Here is a 23,529-nt window from a genome sequence, read left to right as displayed (position 1 = left end):
TTCTTTAAATATTCTGGTGACAGCATTTTGGTCTCGTGTACATACTTTTACAAGGCACCACAAACTAGATTCCTTCTCCAGAGCCTCCAGCACCCTTATCTGTCCTCCTTTCTCCTCTTCTAAATTCTGGTAATCTACCCATATAGCTAAGGCTACTGCAGCAGTCATCAAACGTTGTACAGTTGTGTAAGTAAACGTACCTTCACAGTAGATGGCCATATGATCACTGTTGCAGTAGCTGCTCCCTCCACCCCCCCCCTTATTTTTTGTTTTCTTTTTCATGGCAGGGTAAAGGCATAGATTATTTTTACCTTGAATTGACCTTTTCAGAGCTCTAGCTCCCCTCTTTCAGTGGGCCTGAAATCTCTGAAGGGATTAATGCTCAGATTGCTTGTTTTCTCACTGCTCTGCTCAAGCTTCCAAAAGTCTGGCCATTTAGAAGGTACCCCTAAGCTTTGGAAGCCAGATGGATATTATATCCTACAAAGAATATAAACAAAAAAAAACTTAGTCTAATGCAGCCGTGATCATTCAAACATCTGCTATTATGGTAATTTTGCTTACACAACTGTACTTTCCTAGGTCATCCACTTTGGGGTTAGATGGCAATCTTGGAAGAGCACACAAAATGGACAGCAGGTACTAGAAATTAATCTGGCACCATTGAAGCAGCTATACTTATATGTCCATGTGTAAAGGACTTGAGAGGGCAGTTCACCAACTGATGTAACACCCCATGCAAATCTATTACTGACAAAGAAGACCAGCCCCCAACAGTACATCAGAATGTTAATATTCCATTTAGGTCTCTGTGTACTTGACAGAGCAGACCAGCTCTTTTGTTTAAGTACGGTGATATGGGCTACCCACTGAAAGTCTAAGTATTTTAAATGAAGTTCTTGGAAGAGCAAAAATTTGTGTGATTATGGAAAACGTTTACTAACTCTGAAATTGTGGTATCTGAGTATGTTCCCCTTTCAGAAGTATAATGATTTTGAACTAATATGTATAAATAGTAGAGGTGCAGGAGTACATGGGGGTGAACCTCCACATGCAAAAATGCTTTAAAGGTGTTATGGTCAGTTATGGAACTCACTGTTTTTACTTGCATTTATTTTTCAAAAAGTCAGGACTTTCAGTATCAGGTCTATAAACTTCTGACAGGGAGATTTATGCATGTTGGATGAACAGGGTGCCCATACAATCATGATGTGATTGGGCTGGGGTTGGAGATGCTTTGGATAGATCTGGAAATGACAATCAGTTTCAGAGAGAAGTAATGCTTCTGAAAATATATATATGCATGCAGAACATCATTCAGGCTTAGGGCATAGCTTCTATCTAGTAGTCAGTAAGCTATAAAATGCATAAAGCCAAAAAATTAATTTTGAAATAAAACACAGAAATGAATTTCATCCACTTTTGATAACACTAACTGCCTTCCTAAGACTGGTGATAACTGCATGTAGATAGAAACCTTGTTCCTTCTTTATCATGGTCATTACTAATGTCTTGTAGCTGCTTTCTCTGACATAATTGTCAACATACATGGAGTTGCTTTTATCATGTATGCAGCTGCAAACACATGGATATTTATTCTTTATAGGGACTGTCTCTATTTACTGTGCAAGAAACAATTCCGGCTCACAGCAGACTAGTTTTCAATGATCTAGTAGTACTTTTCAATTTATATTGGTATGTGATAGTGAGGTAGGTACCATTTTCTTTAAACTTTTTATCATACTGATACAAGTGACTGCTACTCAACTGTGTTCCTGCTCTGCCTGGTCAGAAAGTATAGTCTATCAAAGCCCATCACAGTAATGATGTGACATTACGTGAGCTCTGTTGGTCTGGGGGGGATAAAGCCCTGACTGTGAACTAGGTGACCAGAGTTTGACTAGTAGACGAGACACCTATTGAAGCTGTCACCTCCTTCAGGGGAGAAGCTTGGGCAAATATACTGGATGGTAGGTCATTCTTTGCAACCTTTGTTAGAATGGCAGATCAGGATGGAGGCAGGAGTTAGGCATGTGGGAAGGCTTGACCTAGTGGCACTGCTTGGAGTGGGAGGTGAGGATGTTCCTACACCATGTCTAATTGCAGGAATTTGTCTCTAAGGCTCTCTCAGAACAATCTTGGATGTCTGCAGTATAATGGACCTAAATGTTCTGCTCCTCTTGCTGATTGCAAGGGAGGGTAGTTCATAGCTTAGTGGCCATGAGGTCTTTTTGTTTGGAGGAGACGAACATGTCTGGTGATAGAGTACCCCATCTCAGGATGTAGTGGCCGAGAAGAGTGACCCATAGGTTAATTCTGAAGCAGTGATCTAGGAAGGACATCTGAAGATTATGTGCTGCTCTCCCTTTTAAGGTGAAATTGCTTCAGGGGAAGTCAGAGACTTGACGTCAGTGGCAGGTGGCCAAAAAAAAAAAAAATTCAGGTGAAATTAAGTATAGCTTGCAGACCTATATCTAAGTCCCACAAATTCAACTTGGACCTTACATGAATACCAAACTTCAAACCCCTTATTTTACCCACAACTACAGATTATGCTGAAGAATACAGGCTTAGGGTAGAGGTATGGTGCCTCTTTTTCAAGGCTTTTGAATAATGGCCTTCAGATAACAAATTGCAGACTTAAAACAAAGTACATTTGTGTGACTATAGTCACTATAATGATAGGTATTTTACTAGAAAGATCATTACTGTAGTATACCTCATTAACCAAGGGAATTAGCTGCAGGAATATTATCAACCATTCTGGCCTGTTTTCTGGAACTTGTCAACAACCACAGAGTAAGTCTAGACTTCTCTCTTGCTTAGGGCATTGACATAACATCCAGTTAAAAGGGAGAGCAACACATCATCTTCAGGTGTCCTTCCTTGACCAGTGTTACAGTATTGATAACCTATGTGTAATATCCTGCCATACAATGTCTGGTAAGCATACCAAAACTTGGGTACCTTCCTCTCGCTCTGTATGTCTGACAATTGCTCATAGAGGGAGATAGTGATGTGGTACTTAAGGAACATATGGATATAAAAATACTGCAGGACTTTGTTTGCTGCCAGCCTAAACAGTGAGTCTTGCTCTTTGTTCTGTCCAGTGTATGACCTATGCCAGTGTCAATTGTTTTATGCAGATAAGTATCTTCACTGGGGTACAGTTTTCTTTCCTTATAATTTTTTTTGTCCTAGCACATGGAAGCTCCTGTTGTCAGAAAATATTGCACAGTAAAGAAGAATCCCATTTGAAGAAGAAGAACCAAGAGTCATTGTGTCATTTTTATGATCGTACAGGAGAATCTTTTGCAAATAAAAATGTCTTAAGCTCTATGTTAAGCTCGGAGCTTGACCTGCTGGTTCGATTAGCTTAAAGCTATTCGGACCCGTCTAAATGCCTTATATATATTTTTTTTTTATTTGATTTTTACATATCATCTAGAAAGGAAAATGTGACTGGAGGAAGATTCCATACAGAGAGAGAGTTTCACTAAATACATAAGGTCAAGACGAGAAACCAGGTAACTTTATTAAAATAGGCGCTTTCATTTTGTATGATACAAAACTTCTTCAGACTAAGATTTTGCTGAGTACATTGTCATTGTACTTATTTATTTGCAGTGAAATTGTACCTCCCAGCTGTCCAGATTTTTGCAGAATGTCCATGTTTTTGCCTCACATTTTTGGTCTGCTTCTCATAAAATCTGTGGTTTTCTGGAAAATCACTGGGATGATCTGAGGATTGAAGTTACTAAATAATAACATAAATTTGAGTTTCATACTTCATATTCTTCTGAAAATGGAAACTAATACAATCCCTGTTGTTCTAGCAACTTTGTAAGTTTATGAGTACTTTTTCAAATCTGCCCCTATTTTTGGCCCTTTGTCCACCCACTATGTCAAGTTTTGTGCAGATTTCTTGTGTTAAGAGGTTGAGAGGTACGAGTCAAATGCAAATGCTCTTTGACGATTATCCTCTTGTCTTTAGCCAGATGTCACATAAACATAATAAATTAATGCCCAACATTTTCAGACTTATTTTGGCCTCCTCAAAGAAGCAGATCTTACTATATGAGAAGCGTTAATCTAATGAATTCAGGAATGTGAACATGTGCATGTGTGTGTGCATTGACATGGATATGCCTTATGAGTGTAAATTCATTTTCAGCAGGGGTTACAAGTCTGTCAGACACATGAAACACTAGCTCAGTTCACCACGATGTAAGAGATTCTGCCACTCCTTGCACACAAAAATGATGCAGGGCACTCCTTAAACCAACACTTCAGTTTGCTGCATGGATTACTTGTTGTAAGGTTATTACACATGCTGCTCAACAAACACAACCCTTTGGCAAAACACCTGCTGTTTCTGTAAATTATTTCCAATTATACAAAAGTAGGTGCATAGGATTTTCTTGAAATTCTTGTTTGTCTAACAAGCTTCAAATGGATGACTCGTTGGTTCAGTGTAATTTCTGGTAACTTGTGCTAGACACACCTCCCATTTATATTTTTCCCCCGAGGTTCAGTAGATGTAATACTGACAATCCAGTGAAATTTCTCACTCAGAGGAAAATACAGAAACAAGCAAAATAAATAAAAAGAGAAACATCAACCACTGCATCTCTATTAATTAACTGAACAGATTGTCTGATCTTGACTTGTGAATACAAGACAGAACATTTAAAAACATTGCGATATAAGGTAGAAATAGAATATATTTATTTTTGGTCATAATGTAAACAAAACATCTACCTACCATGTCTCCTCTGTCTCCCTTTTCTCCCTGGCTACCAGGCTCACCCTTGTCCCCCTGGGAAAAGAAGGCATACTATTAGGCAGGATGCATCACAACTAGATAGTACTGGCAATGACATTCTGAACAATTTCAGGTAAAGCCCAGAAGACACATAACACATCAATCAAAAGAAGTAAGTGTGTAGATTGGGCCATCATTGAATGAAGATCTGATTAAACGTTTGTGTTATTTTTTTTCCTTTGGAAAAAAGAATTTATTTTTGCCAAGCTTTGCTAAGTTAGTGGCCAGGGTCTGACATTCTGAACAATCATCCTTACGCCAAATCTTTTAGATATAGATATTTGTTACAGTTCTAAACATAATACAGCTGCAGCAAATGAATATCGTACAGTAAATCAGCTATGCAAACAGAAATTATAGAATACATAGAGCAATTGTGTGGAAATGAAAGTAACAGTAACTCTGGTGTTCAAACACAGAAAAATGCAAAAAAATAAATAAATAAATGATGACATGAACAGAGATTCTTAAGCTGAAGAAAGTAAGTGGGAAGACAAGGAGAGAGAGAGAGAGAGAGAGAGAGAGAGAGAAAACGGTACTTATAAATAAAATAAGATTGAGAGAATTGGAGGGTTAGATTATTCTGTTTTCTTTTATATAAATGATTCATCACTGTGAAAATCTGGCAAGGAATATAATGCAATGTGGATACCTAAAGAGTCATAAGATAGGTAACGTGGCCTGAAATGAAACATCTGCTGTGGGCTTGATTACAAACCTTTTCTTTTAATAGATGGCAGAACTTGTTATAAGAATTCATCTGTAAAGTATGGGGTGGTGATTCTCATAATTTTGGTCAATTTAATGCAACTTATTACATTGTTTAACTGGCTAAGCTGACCAGCATGTTTCAGGGAGGTTGGTAGAAAGAGGAGTACCCAGAGATAACCCACTCCTGTATGGTAAGAACATACAGACTTCACACAAGCAGCAACTCAAAGGTAGAACTGAATCCTGACCCTGGAGCTATTTGGAAGAAATTGTACCACTGAGTCACTGTGTCACCATGCATCGACATGCACTTGTCTTTACTTGAAAGACCACAGACAGACATTTGCTACCTCCTTTCAAAGATAGTCTAGTTGTTTTCACAGGATCATAGGAGTTTACTAGGGTATAGACCCAGAGGTCATTTCAAGCCTAGCCATTTCATCCTACTCTAATATCATAGGTACTCTAGTCAGTACCCAGGATTGTAATTAATAATGATTGCCCATGTCCAGGAGGGCTGTGGGCTCTATCCCCGGTAAGAATTTATGGTGCCCCATCCACTTATCCCTGGGTTCCTTTTCAACAGTGTCATGGAGGTGCTCTGTAGCCTGTTCCAAAGACATGGCAGTCTGGGAAACAAATCTGTCCCTCCAGCATGTCCTATTCAATTTGCAGGCCATATTTAGGTCCCTGGAACATGTAGTTCTAATCCCGTTTGATTTACGGATGTGCAGTAAATTCATTAGATTTCGGTCTGAGAGTTTTTAGCTCTTCTTCTTAGCTGAAAAAGAGTTAGGTTACTACCATTAAAGATTACTGTTGGAAATGGAAGAAAAATGGATTTGAATACAGGTTAAAAATCCAGACGGGCAAACAGGAAAGAAAGTCAAGATTGTAGTGCAGGAAACAGAAATGTGCAGCAGTATATGTGAAGAGATACTGATGCGCATAAAAAAACTTGCATGTACACTTTCAGACCTAGGAGCCATTATGCAGGCTTGGTTATTAAGGAAAATCCTAGCCAGTCAAGAGAATGAAGCCATGACAGTGTCACAGCCATCCTGGCTTCACTCTTTTATGGAAGGGTGAGAATGCAGACATTCATTCACTCATTCTGATAGCTGTTTTATCCTGCTCAGAGTACTGGGGAGTCAGAGCCTCTTCTAGTAAGGAATGGGTATAAACCAGAATCACTTCTAGACATCAGTGTTTCTTAGGATGCAACACTTAACAAGCAGATCGTACGTGTATACGTGGGCAGCTTGGAGGATCATCACTTCCTCTACTGGCATGACTTTTGGGTGTGAAATGTAACTGAAGACTATGGAGGAAATCCATTCAGATACAGAATGGATATGCAGACTTCATTGTGGAAGAATCTATTCAAATACAGATTGGATACTGCAACTGCACATAATGCTCACCAACCAGTAACCAAATCAAAGAATCATGTACAATAAAGTGCAAAAAGCAAATACTGCATCACATTCATTTATTAACTCAATAGGTAGACTGGTTTGAAGATTTTGTTAGCAGTAACCCAGGTATGATGCACTGTCACTTGAGATGACATTACAGGCTAGATATATATATATATATATATATATATATATATATATATATATATATATATATATATATACATACATACACATATACACACACACACACACACACACACACACACACACACACACACACACACACACACACACACCAATTTATGTGTGCTACACATTGACAAAGTTTATGAAACGTAGTAAATGTGACACACACATACATTGATTAATGTTAATTTCTGCAGCATAAAGTGTAATTCAAGCATGTATATGAAATTGTATGTGGAAGGAAATGTTAGGGCAGGAAATATAAGCATACTGAGGGAGACTGTGCTGGGTAATCAGGAAAGAGGAGTAGAAAACAGGAGAAATAGCAACTATTTTATGTCTCCAATTTAAGGGATGAGAAAGGGGTATTAAGAGACTCCTGGGAATTTATACCAATATATAGTATTTTTCTACAAAGGGGTTGTGAGTACTGGAAATAAGACATACAATTCATTTAAAAACAAACTTAATACACAGCTTACTGTAGTGGTCTCCAGAGGAAAATAAAGAACAAGATTTGACTAGCTGTTTAAATTTCTCTAAATCATATTTTTAGATAGGAAACACCTTACTTTAAATTAGGCATTAAGGCAGTTTGAGATAACTTTCAAAGATCTGATAACAAAGAAGCAATGGATGAGGGCAAATCTGAGCATGTATAAACTTCACATAGTTCAACAACATCCTGCACTCAGGTATAGTTTCATACATTTACCCAGCTAACTGTAAACCACTAAATAACTCATTGGACAGCTAAGTGGCTCAGAAACTGAACCCAGGAAATTAGAGTGGGTGGCTCTACCTCCTCTTAAACACCTGCCACTAATGGTGTACTCAGTATTTTGTCCTTGGGCACTTCTTGCCATTTACTTCTCAGAGGTCAAAGGTAATGTTAAGAGCTTCTGACTGACCAAGTTTGCAGGTGACTGTAAACTTGGTGCCCTCATAAATTTTCCAGAAGACATCAAAATCTACCAGGAGATCTTTCTTCAAACAGATATCTGGTGTCAAAACCATGGCCTAAAACTAAATGGCATTGTGTAATAGTAAACTTCAGAAGGCATGATGTCCCTGTAACTATCACATTGATAGCACACCCCTAAAAGTAGAACAATTAGTTAGGGATCTGGGAACCCGTCTAGACAAAGAGCTATCCTTTGATTTAGTTTGTATTTACTTATTGACATTTATTTACTGGGAAAGTCCAACTGGGTCAGAAGACCCCATTTTCAGTGCAGGTCCATGCAGAAAAGTTCCATTTAACAGAGAAAATCAAATTTTCAGACATTACGTAAAAAAAAGGGTTGAAAATTATAAATTTCAAAAATAAATAACGATATTGTAAGGCATAGAGATATAACAAAAAATATGTTACAAAGTGAAGAATAAGAAAGAGCAAAGCAAAACACCATATATAATTCTGGAGAGCACCCTTTTGGCACTTCATAGTAGTAATACGTAAAAGTCATGTATTTTGTTTAATTCTAACTATAAAGTGGGAGAGAAACATTAGGATACATTACTATAAATGGGGGACGTGATAGGAAGAGCTTACGTAAAGGGGTACAGAAGGTAGGCTTGCCAGGTGAAGATGAGGAAGTGGTTATGGGTCGAGAAACTGTACATATAGGGGTGGAGAAAAGTAGACAAGACTGATGTTCATCCAGGGGTTATACCATGAGCACAGACAGGAGTTTGATAGGTAGTCTTTCAAAGATGCTTGAATGATGGATGGTGAGCTGCTGTTTTAATAGTAGTTGGAATACAATTCCATTTTTTGGCAACACAATAGCAGTAAAGGCTTTTGCAATTTACATTTTGAGGTTTATAGGTGGTGAGAAGTTATTTACCATTAGAATGAAAGGATCTGGGTGATAAGATGGAAGAATAGAGCTTAAAGCAGAACAGGCATGGTGTTTGTAAATGATAATGTGGGCAGTAGCTAGGTGTACAAAGTCAAGGTGGTGGGTAATTTAACCATTTCAAACTTTAAAGGGCCTTGCAGCGATGTGTATAGTATTGTTTATTGGTCGCAAATTTAGCAATTTTGTTGTAGCATATTTCAAGTTTAGTTTTAACAGAAAGCAAATTGGTGAGGGTGGGGGCACCTTATAAGAGAGAAGGAAGGAGGTAAATGGTTGCTAGAGTGGTTTTAGCAGAATAAGTAAAAAAAAAACAAATAAAAAAAAAAACATTTTTGTATCTATAAAGCATGCTAAGTTTCTGGTGATTTTTTTGTATTATTTTGAATGTCTAGTTCACCTCTGAGGTTCTCATAAATTGTCACGTTACACAATTTTGTATGGGATAGTTTCTATATCTGCATTATTAAGTGAGAAGGTTTTGAAGCTGGCTTTATCCTTCAGATGTGCTTTTGGGAAGAAAAGGAACATTTTTCTTTGGGGAGTGTGTGAGTAATAATTGGGCATTGTGAAGCCAGTTTTCAACAGCAGTGAAGGCTTCTTGTGTGATTTCAAGAAGATGAGCCAGAGTGTCAGATGAGCATATTAGTGTACAATCATCAGTGTAATGTATACATGATGCTTGCCTAGAAGAGGTATATAGAGATCATTAATGAAAATGTTAGAGAAGTGGACTAAGAATAAACGTTGGGGTACACCAGTAGTAATGGGGAGGCAGGGAGAGAAATTATATTGCCATGTAACAGCTGTCTATCAGATAGGTAGCTTTTAAACCACTGAAGGGAAGGAGGGGATAGGCTGACATGGAGCAGTTATTGAAGGAGTTTGCTATGTGAGATGGCATCAAAGACTTTGGACAGATTCAGAAATATAGAAGCGATAAGTTTGCCCGAGTTCCTTTTCTTGTTTATATTACCTAAAAAAAATAATAGTGCAGTAATTGTACTATGGCCGAGGCAGAATCCATGTTGAGTACTAGCTAAGAGTTGTTCTGAAAGGAGATGGTAAAGAAGTTGACCATGGCTACATTCTTCCAATCATTTTTGAAAGAGGGGAGAGAATTGCAATGGGATGAATTTAGAGTTTTGATGATTTTCTGCAAATAGTTGGGACATAAGATTCCTGTATGGATCTATTGATTAAGACAGCTACTAGGAAGATATGACTTCTGCTTCCATGTTGAGGTATTCAGGTGGGCGGTTGTTGTCAGCTGTGGAGTAAGGTTTAAATTTAAGTAGCATTTTTTTTATAGTAGATATTGTTGTGAGGCAGGACAGTGGTGTAGCAGTTAGCATTGTTGCATCACAGCAATAGGTTCTCCAGTTCATTTCTTGACTGATGTGCCCCTGGGTTTCCTCCGGGCACTCTGGTTTCCTCCCACATTCCAAAGACAATGAAGTAGGTGGATTGGACACACTAAATTAGTCCTAGGTGTGTGTGTGTGTGTGTGTGTGTGTGTGTGTGTGTGTGTGTGTGTGTGTGTGAGTGTGTGTGTGTGTGTGTGTGTGTGTGTGTGTGTGTGTGTGTGTGTGTGTGTGTGTGTGTGTGTGTGTGTGCGCGCGCATGCAAATGTGTGTTGGGCCTTGGGCTAGCAACCTGAGCCCATAAAACCCATAACTGCTACAGAAACAGAGTGCTGAAAGGTGCTTGTTACCCAATGTACCACATGGTGTGCAAACAGGAAAGACAGCAAGAGGTTTGAGGGTAAAGTTGTTAGCATTTGTGGCTGAGAATTGTTTGGATTCATATTTGTAAGAACTTAATGTGGTAGTAGAGGGGGCAGCTGGTAATATGTTATGGATTTGTGTAGGGGGGAGAGTGGTTTGCTGTTGGTGAAAGCAGCAATGCTTTCTATAAAATATTTATTAAATGTATGCTATTTCAAGGGAGCACTGGGTTTGAGAGGGATACAGATCTTTTCTGAGCCAGGATTGATTGACTAGTGTGTGAATAGCAGACCAGAATTTTTTTTGCATAAATTTTATTAAGTTGTCGTTGGTCATAGCATTGTTCCTGATCTTCGTATATTTGTTTTCTAGCTTGATTAATAAAGTTCCCTGTATGACTGAAAGTTTTTTTTTTATTTAGCCACTCCCACCAAGCCTTGTGTCTGGTATGCATAATGTTTTTGGGATATATGTAGGAAGCAAGATTGTTTAGGGTCACCGCATATCCACTATTGCAAAAAAAAAAAAAAAAAAGTCCTTTTTCATTAAGCAGCACACAGGATTGGGGTGTCACTTATTCAGTGACAATCATCTAGAGCCAAGATTTACACTGCTGGGAGGCTAGCCCTGCTGCAGTACTTCTTCCACACCACACACTCACATCTATGGTCAGTTTAGAGTATCCAGTCCACCTACTTCATGTCTTTGAAATGTGGGAGGAAACTGGAGTGCTTGGAGGAAACCTACATGAACCCAGAGAGGACATGCAGACTCCACACAGAAGGCACCCCAGCCAAAAATTGAACTGTGGAACCTCTTGCTGTGAGGCAACAACACTATCTGCTGCACCAGTGTGACACTCCATTATCAGGGGTGTGACTTTTTCTAGATTTTTAAGATAATAATGAGATTTGAATGCCTAATAGTGGTATTTATTTTCATTTGGGGCTGTTTATGTAATTTACTCTTGAGAGAAGTGGAACTTGTAGTACAGTGGGCATTTATTCATTGTCATCTTGATAGATCACCAGTTTATATTGACTGTTCACTTATTTCTGCGTGATTTAATTATTATTGCATTGCAAAGCTTTGCAGATGTTTGTGTCGAGCTGAAACATGCTGCACACCTTGCACGGCCATGCTAACTCATAGTAGTACAGAAGCCAATGGGGTACCTGTGCTCTTCATCTACTTACCTGCAATCCAGTTCCTTAAATGGCTACACAGTATGCAGCAGCTCACAAGTTAGCATAAGTAGTAATGGCACTTGTAGGGTCATACACTCACAAGTAGATAACAGACAATCCATCCAGTACACCATTTTCAGCCATTCACTGCAGATGCATGTACTTGTTTGCCATATCCATAAAGAAATATGGTGCCAGACCAGGGGGGTCAATATCTTGATCCCTATCCACTCATTGGAGTTTGTTATTGAAGAGATTTTTTGATCTGCTTTGTCTGACATGTTGAAGAAGCTTATTCCATAGGCAGGGGATTCTCTGGGAAAACTATGGATCTTGCCAAGAGGTTATGTTTATACTACAATGTAGAGTTAATGTCCTTAGTACAGGCTATTTTTGGTGCTGCCATTTTTTTTTTCTAATTTGCAAGAGATCAAACAGTACAGAGCCATTTGACACTGCATAGGCCAGGCAGAGGTTATTACACAGATATCTGTAAGACACAGAGTTAGAGGATGGGTGGTCTTTTAGTAGCTTTATTTAGCTTGGGGAGCTCATACCTGAGATTTTCATTATGAGGAAATATTGAGGTTTTTCTGGTTGGATGATATACCTGGAATAGGTACAAATAAAGGGTGGGGTCATAATACCAAGTATATGCCTGATTAGGCTGGAGAACAGAGGGACAATGACTACTATGAACCTGAAGGATATAATTATAAAAGCATACTCTAACATTACATGGTGGTCAAAGGAGAGTCCATTGTCTACAAATGTGCCTAGATCTGTTACGATTGCTCCTTGTTTGAGGGGGTGGCATTTATTTGGTACATGCAGGGCTGTTCTTGTTTTCAAGAGAGTCCATGCTACATTTATTTGCATTTCGCTCTAATGCATGGTCGTGACACCACAAGTCTGTGAGGATTAGAAAATTTTGTAAGATATGATTGTCTTCAGGTGAGCCAATGACAATTCAGAGTTTGCAGTCATCAGCAAACTTACTCAAGGCCCCCAAAGCAGTAAAGTAGGAGCCTAAGCAGTGGTCCCAGCACTGAACCCTCGGGGACACCAGTGATGATAATTCTTGAATGTGCCACTGACATTAACTCAGTGGATTCTGTCTGCAAGCCATTTAGCAATCCAATGAATTTTATAGGGGATATATATTTAACTGGCTCAGTTTTTTTCATAATGTCAGCATGTGGCATAATATTGGAGGCCATGACCAGAATCAGGTAAGTAGTGTGAACACAGACTTGTAATCATCCAGCATCTCTGTGACCTTCTTAAAGAAATCTACCAGGTTGATATGCAGGCTGCACCATTTAAAAAACTAAATTGGTTGGGGTCAAGGACTTGTAAGCTACCAATAATTTTATGTATGAGTTCATGCCTATTCATTCCAGGATACCTATCAGCTCAGTGATGTTAGTTATTGAAAATATTTAGGGAGCTGCTTTGTTCAAAGCCAGCTCAGTCAAATCCTGAAACAGTGAGATGAAAGCATGGAATGTCTCATTGCCAAGAGTCCTGAACACCAAATCCTCAAAGTCCATACTGTTGTGACACAGAAACAAGCAATACCATGGGTTCTGCAGGGGGATAAGTCTGGCGGTTTGCAGTTGTAGACTTTTTGTGATGAGACATTTGGCCCTTTTGTGTCACTGTTTCAGGATTTGATTGAGTTGGCTTTGCACACTTGACAGTAAGCCCTTCATTCCATTATGTTACAAATGATACTAGTAGGCAATAGGTCTCTAGTTGCTGGTGATTGTGAAAAGACTGCCGGTGTGGAGAGGTACCACAACATCTGTCTTTTAGGTCTCTGGTATATACCCAGAGGACAGTCTAAGACTAAATAGGATTGTGAGGGAGTTGGTGAGGCAGTGTTTCATGCTAACAAGGAAACAACTTGAATGTTGTCTGCACTCCCAGAGCTAGTTTTCTTCACTTTAGAGATGAGAGTTGGGGAAAAAGGATAAAGAGGGGAGAGGTTTTAAGTAACCGTACTTGTAGTTACATAAGTTAAACAGATGTACAAAGTGTAGTAGCTCACAGCTCTTTGCAAGTAACAGTGGTACCTGTGCTTGTCCTTACTGTACTGGACCACAAGTGACTTACTGTACTGATTAGATAGTGTAACACCAGTGCCAGTGCTGGCTTCACTTTTTAATTGTTATACATGCAAAGTCTTGTGGCACCTATGTATCACTTTTGAATTATGCTGTGCCTGCAAAGATATGACACCTGTACCTGTGATGGTTCTTTTGTATAACTTTAGAGTTATTGTACTGCACATAGATTTATGACACACAGCAGTGTCAGTGGTACACAGCTGTGGCACAGGTAAGAACTGTGTGGTGTGTGTGTGTGTGTGTGTGTGTGTGTGTGTGTGTGTGTGTGTGTGTGTGTGTGTGTGTGTGTGTGTGCGTGTGCGTGCTTGCATGCATGTGCATGTGTGTGTGTGTGTGTGTGTGTGTGTGTGTGTGTGTGTGTGTGTGTGTGTGTGTGTGTGTGTGTGAAGTAGGAGTGTCTGTGCATGGGCCATCAGTGTTGACTACCACAGGAAAGTTCTGATTTGCACTCACACTAGTTACAGGTGATTCAGAGATGTGCAGAAACAGCCCCTTTTGGCTGCAGCTCTTAACAACAGTAGCAGTGTTCTTTCTGAATCCCCAGGCTACAATCTTCCACTGGGTATGTAATAAAGTACTGGTGGACAGCTATTGTGGTACCTCTCTGACCTTAATAATCGTAGTCCAAATAACTCTGCCAGCCTCATTTCTAAATTAATGGAACACAAAATTCGGTAACTCCTAAACAATGACATTGGCATCTTGACCTTGACACTTGATCCTAAGCAGTATGGTTTTGTGGCCTGTAAGTCCTGCCTATTAACTCTGGTGAATTTATTTGCAGAGTTCATTGAAGCAGTGGATGATGGCTAAATCCATGTGGTCAATGTGCATAGACTGCTAAGGCCTTTGAAACTCTGGCATTATTAAAAAAACTGATCAATTAAAGTAAAACCATCATAAAACTCATCAGATAGCAAATTGGCTGTCATACAGAACCCAGACAGTGATGGTGGCACACTATTTTTGAAAAGGCAGGTCATCATTGGTGTCCCACTGAGTTCTATTTTGGGGTAATTCCTTTTTTGGCATATACATCATTAACGATCAAGCCACCATAAAAAGTGTCTGGCTGACTAATCTTCCTGGTGACTGCAAACTTGGAGCTGTCAACAGCTCAGCCGGGAAACCTCCATATCTCCCAGTATGGCCTAACACACACAGTCCTGGTGTTAAGACCATGGTCTAAAATGCAATGTTCTCTTTGAAAGGCATGAACACTTCTGCACCTACCTCATAGGTTCAAAATGGATATTATCTTAAGAGGTCTGGGTACATTTTTGGGCAATGAACTCTCCTTGGATCACTGCATATCAATTATACATAGGAAATCCTTCCATGCAGTGCAATTAATAATGGAAGGTATATCCCCCAGTTCAAAGGAAGTTATTTCCTCTCTACTACTCCCTTATCAGACCCTTAATCAAATATAATGCCCCCTTTGGTGGGAACCTATCAAATAATATTACCCAACTATTTATTTATTTAACATTTGTTTACCAGAAAATTCTGACTGGGACAGAGCCCATTTTCAGCAGAGGCCCATGGAGAAATGCTCCAGACGTATGTTTTTGGAATGTGGGAGGAAACCGGAGCACCCGGAGGAAACCCACACGAATGCAGGGAGGACATACAGACTCCACACAGAAGGCACCCCAGCTGAGAATCGTACTATAGAATCTCTTGCTTTGAGGTGACAACACTACACTGCCCAACTAAAAAATACACAACACTTCCTCAGTAAGGAAGTCACTTTACTCCATCTCCTCTAGACTTCCACACAATGGCCTCAGCTTAGTTTACAAGGTTGCAGATGACCCTGTCCCGCTGAACCCATTTCCTTGTTCGTAACACAGGTAGTACTGCCAAGGTCCATTTTAGGGGTCTAAGTTTATACTGTAGACATTAACAACATTCACAGAACTTGTTGGCAAGATAAATACCTTTCTGTGTGTGGAATAATCCCCCTCTCCATGGCAAATGAAGTAGTTGACTAATTCTCCTTAATTTCACCCTTGATGAGTGGGTGGAGATTTGTAAATTTATGCTCCGGTCTGCAGTTTTCTAGGGAATTCTTGTGGTCTAGTTAAATCACTTGCTCATAAGTTCATAGGTAAGTACTGGGCAATCAGTCTGTAGACCATTACAAGCTTAAACAATAATCCATATTCAATGTTACCCTGTATGGATGGGGTACCTTACTATTTAAGCTGAATCATGCTCTCTGTATACTATAACCCATGCATTGTTGCTTCTCAGTCTCTTATTGGAATAATGGGGAGCAATGCATGACTATTGCACTTCAGATGTTCTACTTGTCCGATATCCTAACCTATTCCAATGAATCTAAAACTACTACATACTTGCTCCTTAAAAATAATATGCATTTTCTTTTTCACTTCTTTTTAATATTCACAAAAGACATTTTGATAAACAAAATAAACACATTGAGAGGGGCTGTTGTTAAAAGCGTTACAAACTATTTGCCCCAAAATAAAATGTAGGAAATGCTGTATTGGTTCACTGACAGAAAACAGTGTAACAAATACATGTGACTGATGCTCAGTTGATTCTCGGGCCCATGTGATCCCTATGTGAAACATCAAAGCTGTCAGAGTTCCAGTTTAAAATAAAAGTTTGCATGTATTCTTTGATGTAGTATGCAAATGTGGAAGTAAACAAAATTTCATGGATGTTCCCCCGAGTGATATCTAATTGCAAAACAGCAGTGTTTCACTGTACTGTAATTCATAGGGGAAGAAGGAATTGGAACAACATGGATGGCAAGCTGTGTTATGAGCTTCATTCTGGAAACAGAAGATAGACCTCTTTGTGTTAATGGTGAGGAAAACACAAGAGAACCTGATCTAAAAAAACATGTTTTAGAAAACTGCAGTTTTCTGGGGAATTCTTGTGGTCTAGTTAAATCACTTGCTCATAAGTTCATAGGTAAGTACTAAGCAATCAGTCTGCAGACCATTACAAGCTTAACCAATAACCCATATTCAGTGTTGCTCTGCATGGATGGGTACCTTGCTATTTAAGCTGAATCATGCTCTCTGTATACTATAACCCATGCATTGTTGCATTTTATTCAGCTAAGTTTTGTTGCTGTCAGTTAATAAACTGTTCTTCACTACCTGAAACACACCTTCTTGTGGCTTATTGTTACTTTGTTTACTATTGAAAATCGGTATAGGTAGGTTACTGTGAGATTACTTCAATAAATGATGCTTCAATTTAATTAATAATCAAAAATAAGAATTTGATAAATTCTTACTGTAAGCCCAGGCAGTCCAATTGGGCCAGGTAATCCAGGTGCTCCTGGTTCTCCTATGTTACCTCTCTCACCTTTCTCACCTGTTGGTCCATCAAGCCCCTGGAAAAAGCAAAAATATAATGATACAAATTCCGCAGATATCATTTTTTTGTTATTTTTTTGTATCATTTTATTTATTTACATTAAACCTTATACAGTCACTTGGCACACTTACCTTTTTATGCTTTTAACCCTAAAACACTGTCCTAAATAAATCATTGCCTCATACAAAAGTAGAAATAAAAAGGAACAAGGCATAGTGCTACAGAATGAGACTTTGTAGCAACTAGAAGCTTTAACTTAAGCTGCCTATAGGAAACTAATAAACTTTTGCAGCATTTAGAATATAAAGGGATCTAACAATCTATTTTTATTTTTGTGAGTAGATTGTTCTCATTTACATTTATAAAGAACAGTTAATCAAATACCATTAACACAGTAAATGAACGATAATAGAATATTATGGATAATACCTAGTGTGCAAAGCAACACCTAAGGCTTTTTATGCAACCAAGTACTGGTGGTGTTAAATGGTTCATAGGTTCATAGGAAGGTACTAGGCTATCGGCCCAAGGATCTAAGTAAGCCTAGCCAACAAGGTTCCCTGGCTTATGCCACCCAAGAAAGTTAATTTCCTGTGCCCCTATCGAGCAGAGCCATAGAAGTGATCCCGGGGTGTATTTCCTATTTCCCATCCACTCATGAAGATTTTTCTTGAAGAGTGCTAATGAGGAACTTTGCTTGACATAGATGGGTAGCTTATTCCAGAGCACAGGAAGTCTCTGGGACAGGAATCTATCCATCCAGCATGTCCTGTTTACTGTGGTGACAAGGTTTAGGTTCCTAGAGTGTGTAGCTCGGAAGGACTGGGATTTCTTAAGGTGTAGCATGTCCAACAGCTCTGGGTTTGACATAGCTTTATATGTTAGTCAGAGATCTCCTCGGAGTAGGCGATATGCTACAGGGTAAAGCTGGAGTTTTTTGAGATGGTCAGTGTAGGGCATCTGTTTGAGGCCAGTAATCCTCTTTGTGAGGTACTTCTGTGGCCTTTCCAGCTGCTGCAGGTGTCTTGTGAGGTATATTCCAAAAGGGGCGTTGTACTCTATAATGGGTCTAATGAGTGCCGAGTAGAGGGGAACAATGACCTCTTTTTTCCTGGATGAGAACCCTTTTGTGATGAGGTGTTCCACATAGAAGGATTTCCTGACTACTGTGGTGATGTGATTATCAAAGGAGAGACTACTGTCCACCTGGATCCCAAGGTCTCTTATCACACATTCGGCGTTCAGTAGACTGCCATTTATGTGATAGTTCATGGGTACAGAGTTTTTACCAAAGGGGATGACAATGCACTTTTTGGCATTGAGCTTGAGGCCATGCCTCTGACACCAGGCATCTGTCTCAGTGAGGCCCTTCTGTAGGATGTCCGGAAAATATCAGGAAATAATTGCAATGCAAATAAATGTAAAAGGATTATGCCACTTTACATGAAACTGAAGGCCGTTCATGCCAACTCAATCATTCAATCACTATGCTGCATTTCTATTCTTCCTATCTGTCCTTGACATTCATAGGCACAGTAGGCTGATGCGAACAGTCATAGTGCACACTGTCTACACTGCATCTAGTTTGTTGTCATGAGCTACTGTGATTCATAGACATGAGTTTTGGTTACCCACAACAGCAAGCAGCATACATTCCATTTTCTTGTGTGACACATGGGACAGCCCAGTGCATCACTATGTACTTAGTGCTCCTGCACTCAGGATGGGGGGAAGCACTGTGTAGCATGTCAGTGCTACACAAAGCAGCAACGATAAGCAGCTTAGTAAGGTATACTATCAGTGTTACACAAAGCAGCAATGATAAGCAGCTTAGTGATGTATACTATCAGTGCTGCACAAAGTAGCAGTGACAGGCAGCTTAGTAAGGTATACTATCAGTGCTACACAGAGCAGCAGTGACAGGCAGCTTAGTAAGGTATACTATCAGTGCTACACAAAGCAGCAAAGACAGGCAGCTTAGCAAGGTATACTATCATTGCTACACAGAGCAGCAGTGACAGGCAGTTTAGTAAGGTATACTATCATTGCTACACAGAGCAACAGTGACAGGCAGCTTAGTAAGGTATACCATCAGTGCTACACAGAGCAGCAGTGACAGGCAACTTAGTAAGGTATACTATCAGTGCTACACAAAGCAGCAGTGACAGGCAGCTTAGTAAGGTATACTATCACTGCTACACAAAACAATGAGAGGCAGCTTAGTAAGGTATACTATCAGTGCTACACAGAGCAGCAGTGGCAGGCGGCTTTGTAAGGTATATTATCAGTGCTACACAAAGCAGCAATAATAAGCAGCTTAGTAAGGTATACTATCAGTGCTACACAAAGCAGCAATGACAGGCAGCTTAGTAATGTATACTATCATTGCTACACAGAGCAGCAGTGACAGGCGGCTTAGTAAGGTATACTATCAGTGCTACACAAAGCAGCAATGACAGGCAGCTTAGTAATGTATACTATCAGTGCTACACAAAACAGCAGTGACAGCCAGCTTTGTAAGGTATATTATCAGTGCCACACAAAGCAGCAATAATAAGCAGCTTAGTAAGGTATACTAACAGTGCTGCACAAAGCAGCAATGATAAGCAGCTTAGTAAGGTATACTATCATTGCTAACCTAGTAAGGTATACTATCAGTGCTACACAAAGCAACAGTGACAGTCAGCTTAGTAAAGTACACTATCAGTGCCACACAAAACAGCAGTGACAGGCAGCTTTGAATGTACACTATCAGTGCCACACAAAACAGTAGTGACAGGCAGCTTTGAAAGGTATACTTTGAGTGGTACATAAAGCTGCACTGACAGGCAGCTTCATAAGGTATACTATCAGTGCCATACAAAGCAGCAATGACAAGCAGCTTATTAAGGTATATTATCATTGTTACACAGAGCAGCAGTGAAAGGCAACTTAGTAAAGTATACTGTCAGTGTTAGACAAAGCAGCAGTGACAGGCAGCTTAGTAAGGTATACTACGATTACTGGATAACTGCATATATCTACTAAGTAAGGTCTAGTATACTTTACCAAGCTACCTGTCTCTACTCTGTTATAGTCTGTTGACATGCCTAGTAGTGATTCATAAAAATGTTTCATTCTTAGACGTGACACTGAACTGGGAGTGATAAGAATGACTGGATCTGGTGGTGTTATAGCTCCCATTTTTTGGAGCTGACAGCGTGGGGACAGTACTAGATTGTGTACGGCATCAGGTGGCCTTAACTATAAGAAACTCTGTTGCTGTAGGGATTTTTCTGCCATGCAACAGAGGTTTTGTGGGCAGTCTTTAAGATTGTCAGAGCAAGTGTGGAGGATCATTAAGCAGACATTAGCAGCATTAGTGTGCTGTACATTGTCGCTGTCCCCACTGGTTACACAGTTGGGAGCAGATGGCACTCCGGTGGTGTTGGCTTCTTATATTGTGTATGATCGAGCAGGGGTTCATATATTCTTATTTCATGGAGGAAAATGCTTATAAACAGTGAGGCAAGACTTTGTGTGGTCTTACACCACTGTGCACTAGTCTTCCTGAACTGTTCAGGGTTTTGGTGCACAAGTGTACTGCATGCCAATCCTAATTCATTGGACTTCATTGCTTATGAATCCCAATCTATTTTGGTAATGAAAATTTTCCTTCTTTCTTATCCACTATTACTTACTGATTGGAAACATCTATTAAAATGATCAAATATTTAAATATTAAAAATGCTGACAGAGTTGTATCCTGTAATCAAAAGGTTTATTTTTACTGTATAAAGAGACATCACAAACAGTTTTTGTACTAGGCACTGGATGGCATCCAACAATACTACCAACTCCAGGGTCATGTTTTTTGTAATTTCTAAATAAATAGCTAAGATTGCAGTTCCATGCATTATCCTTTCCTTCGATATAGTTATTCCTTTCAATAGGAAGCAGAGGTATTTAGGTATAGGTGTAATTCTGGATGACTGTCTGACTCTTATCTTCCATGTTCACATAGAGCAAATTACCTCAAATGTATTATATCAACTAAAAACTGCTTACAGTAATTTCACATTTACTATCAGTTAAAAATGGTGTTTTAATTCCTAGTCTAGAATATGCCTTAACAGGCATAGCCCTTCTGACTGGCCAAAACTCTACACTGCTCCAAGAAATACAAACTAAAATACTGAGATAATTTCTTCTAGCAAAACGTATGGAATATCACTGACAGTACACAAAAGTCAAAATGATTGCCTAACGCTGCTGCAGCAATGTTACTTCTCAACACTTTCAAATTACTTAGAGAGGTACTGCATATCCCACTGGCTAACACCCTAACTATGCCTAGTCCTTCCTGCTTGCTTGCTTGCTTCAAAATAGTGCCATACTAAAACTAAACAGACTCTATTTTACAATAGCAGCCTCTGGAAAGTAATTTTAACAAACTTGTCCCTGCAAGACATTACTCGGTGCTTGCTGATATGCTTGACATAGATAACTTTCCCCTTAAAAGAATAAATAAAAGCACATCGGTCACAAGAACTTAAATACAACTATTAAGTATGAAGAATAGCCCGCACTCCTGCTTGCAGTCTAGGTAATAACCTTTTCCTGTGTCTCAAACTATTTTATTCAAATCATCCACTATTAAGGAAAATAAAATATCTACCAGTCTGTTCAACTTGCGGCTTCTTTGTTACATATATTCAAACTACACTAGTACATGGTTCGTGCATCAGTGTACAAAGTTGGTATTCATATTAATAATCATACTCTGTACTTGTTTTCAACTGTACCTTATGTTAATACCCTGTTGCCTTATCAGAAACATTGCCTATTTCAGCACAACACTTTTCTCTCTGTTCCTCCACTTTGCTGAAATGAGACTACTTATACTGTCCCTGCTCTATTACCTAACTCAGCACTGAAGTGTTCTGTGATTGCATATATTGATCATTGGAATTTTCAAGATTAGGTGCACGCGTATATTTTACTGATTGTACTGTATAAAATCATTACTACTTTAATGATGTCTTCTTTCATTTGTGTATTGTGCATTTTAATACATTTGTTTTCCATTGCCATGTGGGTCCAAGAAATTATACTGACACCTGAGATCTCATGAGTTGGTTTAGGTACTTAGAGAGGAACATGCTGAGAAGGGCATTAAATTCAATGGTGGGCTTAATAAAAGATGAATAAATTGGGGCAATAACTTCAGTGGACCTCAGAAAGATACCAAACATGATACATTTTGCAAGGTAGAAGGTCTTTCTAACCATAATAGAGATATGGCAGTCAAAAGCAACTTTATCAACATAGGTACACAAGTCCTTGTTGGTGTCAGATTTAAGTGAAATGTTAAATATATGTTAAACAGCAGTAATACAAGAGTTACCAAAAGAAACTATGACGCACTTCTTGGTGTTGAAGGTAAATCCACAATTAATATTCTAAGCATCTATCCGGTTCAGTCCTTGCTAGAAAAGTTTAAAAATCAGAATAGAATTTTATAACTGCCCTCGTACCTCTCAACTCTTCCTGATTTTGCTTCATATTTTTGTCCAGTGCCTCATCATTTTTTTTTGATTTTATGGTAGTTGATGCAAAACCTATAATTCAGCCAACTTTTACATGAATTAGGGAAATATTTAAAATTGTCCCTGATTTCGTAATGTTATCCACCCATTATTTTTGGCTTTGTCCAGAATTCTTAAGCAAAGACACTGAGAGGTTATGCACCAGATTTGCAATCATCCTTTTATCAACTATCATGTAAGCAAAGTATATATCAAAGCTGAGGAGGGTCAGGACACCGGCAGTGTTTTCTGCTTTGAGAAAATACCCCCTTCTTTAATGGTATGGGGTCTGTCAGATAGAAAAGTACCTATCTTGTGCACTACATAATGGTTTCATGTTGAGTTGGGGGAATTTGTCAATAATACAAGAATGGGGGATAGTGTCAAAAGCCTTGGCAAAGTCCAAGCAGGCAGTATGGACTGCAGGTTCCTTCTATATATGGCTGGTGCACCTTCTGTGACAACTTCTTTGCTTGTCTGCATTGGCTTTCTTCTGAGTGTCCAGCCTTCTTTCATATCCCAAAAACATATCAAGAAGACTTATGGAC

General features: G+C 39.1%; 1 protein-coding gene across 1 annotated transcript in view; it reads right to left on the bottom strand.

Moving 5' to 3' along the window:
• The window catches only part of LOC122788738 (collagen alpha-1(XIII) chain-like), a 239,364-nt gene that overhangs the window by 86,591 nt on the left and 129,244 nt on the right, over positions 1-23,529 (bottom strand). The window contains exons 12-13 of the mRNA XM_044055631.1: positions 17,332-17,430; positions 4,766-4,819 (exon numbers count right to left, since the gene is read on the bottom strand). Coding sequence (XP_043911566.1) covers positions 4,766-4,819; positions 17,332-17,430 — 153 coding nt within the window. The remainder of the gene's footprint in view (positions 1-4,765; positions 4,820-17,331; positions 17,431-23,529) is intronic.

Source organism: Protopterus annectens, chromosome 14.part0 (assembly GCF_019279795.1).
Source record: "Protopterus annectens isolate FY-2018-M chromosome 14.part0, PAN1.0, whole genome shotgun sequence".
NCBI lineage: Eukaryota > Metazoa > Chordata > Ceratodontiformes > Protopteridae > Protopterus > Protopterus annectens.
The sequence above is the reverse complement of the archived record's forward strand: the minus strand, read 5'-3'. Positions and strand labels throughout refer to the sequence as shown.